The following is a 7,467-nucleotide window of genomic DNA, read 5'->3' as shown; positions in this document are numbered from 1 at the left end:
TATCACTACGGAAGTAGATTGCCCCATCTTCCTTCCGAGGAGTGGCTGGTGGGTTTGAACCTCCAGCCTTCTGGTTAGCAGTCAAGTGCCTTAGGATCATGTAATTTGTTTAACAAATTTCACATCAATAGTCATTTCATTGTCTTTCAGTTTTTCCCTAATGCAAATGATGTCATAAATAACCTCACTGGGTAATTGTCTTTTTGCATATGGGCAATTATGTCTGGAGTATATATTCTAGCAGAAGAGATTCCTGGCTCAAAAAAATGAAACTGCTTAATTCTAACAAATATGGTCAAATACTGTAACAACTTAAACTCTAAAAAACATTATGTGATAATGTAAATTTTCCCTTATATCTTCATCAATGTATATTTTCTTTTAAATTTTGCCACTGATATATAAACAATGTTATTATTTTATTACTTCTTAATTAGAAGTGAGGTTAAATATATTTAAAATTTTAGTGAACATCTGTATTTTTGATTCATAACTTGTCTGCTGATGTCCTTTGCCAATTTTTTTTTTAGGAGAAAGTTATATTTCCTTTGAATTAATCAGTTCTTCATAGTTTATGGATTGTTACGTCTGATGAAAACCTTTCTCCTAATCTGTCACTTACCAAAGAATTTTGAGAGTGATAGCTTTAATTGTCCATGACTCTTAATTTTTAGATGGTCAAATTTAAGAATGTTTTCTCTTATGGCTTCTGTTATTTTGTTTTGTATTGTTTTGTTTTGGTTTGAAAAACTTCCCAAGAATTTAAGTCCCTATGAAGGTATTCTCCATTGATACCAACATAACCATTGTGATGTTGGCTTTTTTTACATTTAGTATTTTTGTACACAATGAATTCATGGTTTTTAAAGATACACAACTATCTTATTGCTATTTATTAAGCAGATCTTTTTTCTCCATTATATTTTAAACAATATCTTTATGATGTACCAGTTCTAAGTACACATGATTCTGTGTCTAGATAGTCTCTTCTGTTCTACAGTTGAACAAAATTTGAATATTCTCACCCAAATAAATGCAATGGATCAGAGAATTATCTCCCAGAAGGGAAATGGGTCTCACAGAATGAAAGGATTTATGCGCAGTACTCTGACATCATTGGCAGGTGTCCAGGACCTGGGAACCCATTCATCTGATTTTCTAGTCAGTATTCTCTTTCTGCTGCAAACTATTTGAGAACATCAGGAAAATAAGTATCTTTACATTTTATTTGTCTTGATTCTTTTCAGAAACAGAGGCATATTCAGGCTGTAGCAGGTCCCCATGCCAGAATGGGGGCACATGCATAAATGGAAGAACTAGCTTTGTCTGTGCTTGCCGACATCCTTTTTCTGGTGACAACTGCACTGTGAAGCTGGTGGAAGAAAATGCTTTAGCTCCAGGTAAGAAAAGTAGATGCATGCTCAGATTTACTCAAGGTCATAAACAGAAACTTTAAATTATATATATATATATATATATCAATGAATATTTAAGTCTGCTTAACCTAGTGTCACATAAAGTTTAATTCCTTTTACCATTGAAATTTATTGAATAATGTAAAATATTCATTTAGACACAGAAATGTATTTTTGTCAGGTAAACTCAGGTTTACATGTACTGGTTGAAATTTTCAATGCTGATATAGCAACAGCAGTATTGCCCCTCTCCCTTAATTTCTTTTCCTTATGCATCTTAATAGAAAATAAAATTTTTAAAAAAAACCTACTGCTGTTGAGTCAATTCTGACTCAGAGTGACCCTATAGGACAGAGTAGAACTGTTCTGTGGGTTTCTGAGGCTGTAATCTTTATAACAGCAGACTGCCACATCTTTCTTCCACGGACCAGTGGCAGGTGGGTGTGAACCACTGACCTCTTTGGTTAGTGGCTGAACACTTGAACACTTTGCCACAGGGCTCTTTTTTAAAAAAGATACAAATGTTTGTATCTGATTGCTATAAATTCTTTCTCCTCAGAAAAACCATTAAGGAAATACACCTTTGATTCATGTTAGATATGGCCATTTAATGAGGCTTTCATATGTGCTTAGCAGCATGTCTTCCATGAAGCTTAAACTAATACTGCCTTTTTGCCAGGTTAGGGCTGTCAGAATATAGTCAATTATATTGAGTAAAACAAAGTGCCTTTTTTGTCCATTTAGATTCATAAGCATTGGTTGCATTCGAATTATTCCAACAGTGTACTATTTCCTGGTGTTAGGATTTGGAAAGGGTCAGTGAAAATGGTTGCATAGCTTGAAAAATACAATCAATGTCACTGAATTATATATGTAGAAACTGTTGAACTGGCAAATGGTTTGTTATATATATTTTAAGCACAGTAATGAAAAAGAAATGTGTACCATTTCTGGTTTTCATACAAAAAAAATGTGTGTAGTTTTAAAAATACATTATCTTTAATGACAGCAGAAAATAAAAAGACGTATTTGAAATCTGGCTTACCTTAATAATAGGCTGCATAGTGAAGAATACATTTTTTAAGTCTATTTTTAAATCGCAGCTTTTTTAAGTACATTTGGCATTAATTATACAGGAAATTGCTTTTGTCTATTTCTTTCTAGTGCATATTACTTCATTTGGTTTCCATTTGAGCCTCTAGAAACTGTTTGACAAGATGCTGGGAAAATTGTTTCTACATCATGTCAGCTTCAATTCCTGCAAGGGGCTTTAAAACATTCTGGCATACCATAATAATCATAGTGCATTTGAATTCCTTTAGCTCTGGGGAGATCAAAGACACATGCAAATTAATCTTTGAGGCATTTCTATGAGGGAGGTAGCCGGTGTTATTTTCCTTCTATTCTGGAGAAACTGAAGTTCCATGAGGCTAAATGACTTGGGGATAATTCAGCAAAGAGAAGAGCAGGCATCCAGACACGTATGTCCTTGTTAAATTTGATGGATGACCTTTTTTCTTCTGGTAACATTTTCTAAAACTATGATAGAAAGATAAAGATATAAGGAAAGATAAAATAAGATTAAAAAAAAAAACATGAGAATTAACTCTTTTCATTTTTTTTCTATGACAGATTTTTCCAAAGGATCTTACAGATATGCACCGATGGTGGCATTTTTTGCATCTCATACATATGGAATGACTACACCTGGTCCTATCCTATTTAATAACTTGGATGTCAATTATGGAGCTTCATATACTCCAAGAACAGGAAAATTCAGAATTCCATATCTTGGCGTGTATGTTTTTAAGTATACCATTGAGTCATTTAGTGCTCATATCTCAGGATTTTTAGTGGTTGACGGAGTAGACAAGCTTACATTTGAGTCTGAAAATATTAACAGTGAAATACACTGTGATAGGGTTTTGACTGGGGATGCCTTACTAGAATTGAATTTTGGCCAGGAAGTATGGTTGCGACTTGTGAAAGGAACTATTCCAGCCAAATTTCCCCCTGTCACTACATTCAGTGGTTACTTGTTATACCGTACATAAGTTAGTATGAAAGACAGACTATCACCTTTATTAGGAAGCTGCAAGTGTTTTCATTTATCCTTGCTTGCAAATCTGCTCTGTTTCTGGTTTCTCTACACAAAATGAAAATCACTTTGTTTTTTAAGCAAAGCCGTAATTATGTAGTAAATTTTAAGCAAAATTTAAGCAAAGCATTAATATAATTTACATTTCATAAAATTATTTGAGTATCATTTGGATAACCTGTATATGATACGAGTTCTTGCTGTACCTAAAGTGATTTTATGGTGCAGAATACAAAGTACACTTATTACCATAATTGTTCTACTTTTGTCATGTTAAATCACTGTAAATGTAATTTCAATATAATCTCAGAAAATGGTAACCATACAATATTGTCACTCACAATAATCTTTCAAAAAAAATAGTTAACTTTTGTTATTCTTTATATGTACAAATAGATAATACATCTTACCTGCATTCACTTCAAATAAATTACTCAAAAGCTAAGAAGTGTTCATTTTTTTAACTTTCATTTTTATTTCCTTGTTGAGTTGATATTTTAAATTTTATATATTAAAATTTCCATTTGAGATCAAAATTAAGGAAGTTGAATTAAAAACTTGGAATATACTTAACTCTTTTGTTTTTCTCTATCTGTAATGATTAAGTAAAGTAATTGACAAATGTTTCAACATTTTCATCCAAATCTAAGGATCCGTAGTTGAATCATTTGCTTTTCCAATTTTACAAATACTGCACATTGTTGTTGTTGTTATGTGCCATCGAGGCAGATCCGACTCATAGTGACCCCTCCTTGGGTTTCCGAGGCGATATCACTATGGAAGTAGATTGCCCAACCTTCTTTCTAAGGAGTGGCTGATGGGTTTGCACCACCAGCCTTCTGGTTGGCAGTCAAGCGCCTTAGGCACTATACTACCAGAGCTCCCCAAATACTGCATAGTAATGCATAAAATCTTTTTCTAGTGAGTGTCCTTTCACTGCAGTACATGCTGATTTGCCCCTATGCTTACAAAGGGCACAGAATATTCCATGGTGGTTATAATATTTATGGGTTGCTAACTACAACCTCGGAAGGAAGATGAGGCAATCTACTTTCGTAGCGATACTGCCTCGGAAACCCAAGGAGGGGTCGCTATGAGTCGGGTCCGACTCAAAGGCAAATAACAACAACAACACAACTACAACCTGTTTTTTCCTGAATGGTTGGCATGTAAAAGTTCTGTGATTGCTCAACAAACCCTTATAAGTTGGATATTATTATTTTTCATAGTTGAAAATTCTAAGCCACACAGGGAGATATTAAGGAATGTGACCAAGTTCCACAGCTAAGGACAGGGGCAGGACTGGAAATTAGCCCATCTCTTCTGTAGAGCCCATATCCATCATTTCTCTACATTGCCACCCACAGAGATACCAAAATTTATTCAACTAATCCCTATTGATGAACAGTTAGGTTAATTCCATACTTTTCAGTGATAAGAAATATCATTGTAATGAACATCCTTAAACACACATTCTTTACATATTTGACAAAGTATTTCTGAAGAATCGATTCCTGTAACTAACAATAAAATAATAACGAAATTTGGAAATATTTTTGGTACAGCAAGCATTTTTCCATGAATTAGTTCACTTGATGCTCACCATAATCCTTACACATGAAGTATTATGATCATCCTCTTCCCATCCATTAAAAACAGAGGAACACAGAAAGTAAATATTTTCCAAATATCACAGTAAATTATAAGGAACTTCTGGAATAGACAATAAACATTTTCAAAATTTTGATAGGCATGATCAAATTGCCTTTAAAAAGATTTGTGCCAATTCAAGTATCTTCAATATGTAAAGAACTGCTCTTTAACATCCTCACCAAAACTTAGAATTTTTTCAATATCGTCTATCTTGAAGGTAAAAATACTATCTCTTTGTTGCAGACAAGATTTTTCAAAAACTTGCCAGAGCTTGAATGCATATGTCCACACAAAGATTTGTACATGAATATTCATAGCACCTTTATTTTATATAGGCAAAAATTGAGATCAACACAAATGATCATGTACACTCTGGCATATCCATACAATAGAACACTACTGAGCAATAAAAAGAGAGCTCTGGTGGTGCTATGGTTAAAGCATTGGGCCACTAACCAAGAGATTGGCAACTTGAACCTACCAATCATTCCATGGAAGAAAGATGAGGCAGTCTGCTCCTGTAAAAATTTACAGCCCTGGAAACCCTGTGGGAAGTTCTACTCTCTCCTGTAAGGTCTCTCTGAGTCAGAATAGACTTGGTGGCAGTGGTTATTTTTATTTATTTTTAAACAATTAAAGGGAATGGGCATGTATGTATGAATTTCATAACAATTTTGCAGAACATTTCAAACTGTAATCATGTAGGCCTACCAAAACCTTGGCCAACCTTGCAGGGAACTCTGAAGTGAATGTTTTTTTATTTCAATGTCCTATGTTGAGACAAAATAGCTGACTTTTCATATGCCCTCTTCGCTCATTAGCAGACTCATGCTGCTTGAGAAGAGAGGGACCTAGGAGCTGACAACTAGAGACTGAATGACTGACAATTTCTATTCTGTTCTGTGTAAATGTTTATTTTCCAAAAAGATTTGCAAACTTTTTATATTTTCTTCAATTCCTGCTTAAATAGTACACCGTAATCTAAAATGACTTTCATTTGATTTCATCAAACACTCAGACTAAACAGAATTTTTGCTTCTCAAATATACTTTTCCACGTAGCTTTCAATGTACTTCTTATTTTTAATATTGGCAGAACAGAAGAACTCATTTGACAATATTTACCATTGCCATAAACAATTTAATTTGTTGGTTCTGTAACTGGATAGTTTAGATCATGTAGGACTAAGTGTTGCTTTGGTGTTTGTAATTTTCAAATTATTAATATTATTTTATATCAATATATATTTATAGAAATCCACAATTAAATAATAAATTGCCACCAATAGCCAAGAGGAATTATTGCATCTTGTAACTTGCTGTCATCTTGTTTTTCTCTTTTAAAGAAAGTAACCCGATATAATATAAGACAATTAAGTCTGTAATGTACTTTTAATTGTTGCTATCAAATTCATTGTTGTTTTTGTTAGGTGCCTTCAAGTACAGCAGAATGAAACATTTCCTGGTCCTGTGTCATCCTTTTTTTTTATTTCCTCCATGGGACAGAAACTACCATGGATGTGATTTTTTCAGATTGAATTTGGGAGCTTTTCTCTCTCACCAGATGTTCCTTTCCACCAAGTTCCCAAAGTGCACCAACCTAATTACTGATGACAATCTCATATCTGCTCACTTATCCATTATTTAATAAATAGTTTGTGACAACTATGATAAATCATATACCACAAGTAATATGAAAATATATATCAAGTAAATCAATACTGACAAATACTGCATTTTAAGTAAATTTTCCGGAGCCATCCTGGCATTCACTACTTAACAAAATCTTAGGTAGCTACATCCAAAACCCAAAACTAAAACCCATGGCTGTCAAATCAATTCAGACTCACAGTGATTCTATAGGAAAGAGTAGACCTGTCCCATAGGGTTTACAAGACTGTGATTTTCATGGAAACAAACTGCAACATCTTTCCCCTGCTGAGTGGCTGGTGGGTTTAAACCACTGACTTTTCAGTTAGAGGCTAAGTCATTACACCACTAGTGCTCTGCAACAAGAAGGGGAATTTACCTTTACTACTCATCCTCTCACTGGATATTCTGTCAATTTCATTCTATTGTACATAGGGTTGCTATGAGTTGAAGCCGACATGATGTCACCTAACAGCAACAACAGCAACAACATTCACCCTCTTTCTTTTTCTGTACCTTCACCAAACTTTTCATCACTTGTATGTCAGTTTGTTATATTGTGGTGGCTTATGGCTTGAGGCTATGCCACCAGTATTTCAAATACTGGCAGGGCCAACCATGGTGGACAAGTTTCCAGACTAAGACAGAACAG

The 7,467-nt window shown here is 34.1% G+C and overlaps 1 protein-coding gene across 1 annotated transcript in view; it reads left to right on the top strand.

The window, feature by feature from the left end:
- Positions 1 to 3,469, top strand: part of MMRN1 (multimerin 1) — a 104,685-nt gene extending 101,216 nt beyond the window's left edge. Inside the window, exons 6-7 of the mRNA XM_007954212.1 lie at positions 1,254 to 1,400; positions 3,048 to 3,469. Of these exons, the coding sequence (XP_007952403.1) occupies positions 1,254 to 1,400; positions 3,048 to 3,469 (569 nt within the window). The remainder of the gene's footprint in view (positions 1 to 1,253; positions 1,401 to 3,047) is intronic.
- The last annotated feature ends 3,998 nt before the right edge of the window (positions 3,470 to 7,467 follow it).

This window comes from Orycteropus afer, unplaced genomic scaffold (genome assembly GCF_000298275.1).
Source record: "Orycteropus afer afer isolate SDZICR_OR568_19922 unplaced genomic scaffold, OryAfe1.0 scaffold00445, whole genome shotgun sequence".
NCBI classification, from domain to species: domain Eukaryota; kingdom Metazoa; phylum Chordata; class Mammalia; order Tubulidentata; family Orycteropodidae; genus Orycteropus; species Orycteropus afer.
The sequence above is the reverse complement of the archived record's forward strand: the minus strand, read 5'-3'. Positions and strand labels throughout refer to the sequence as shown.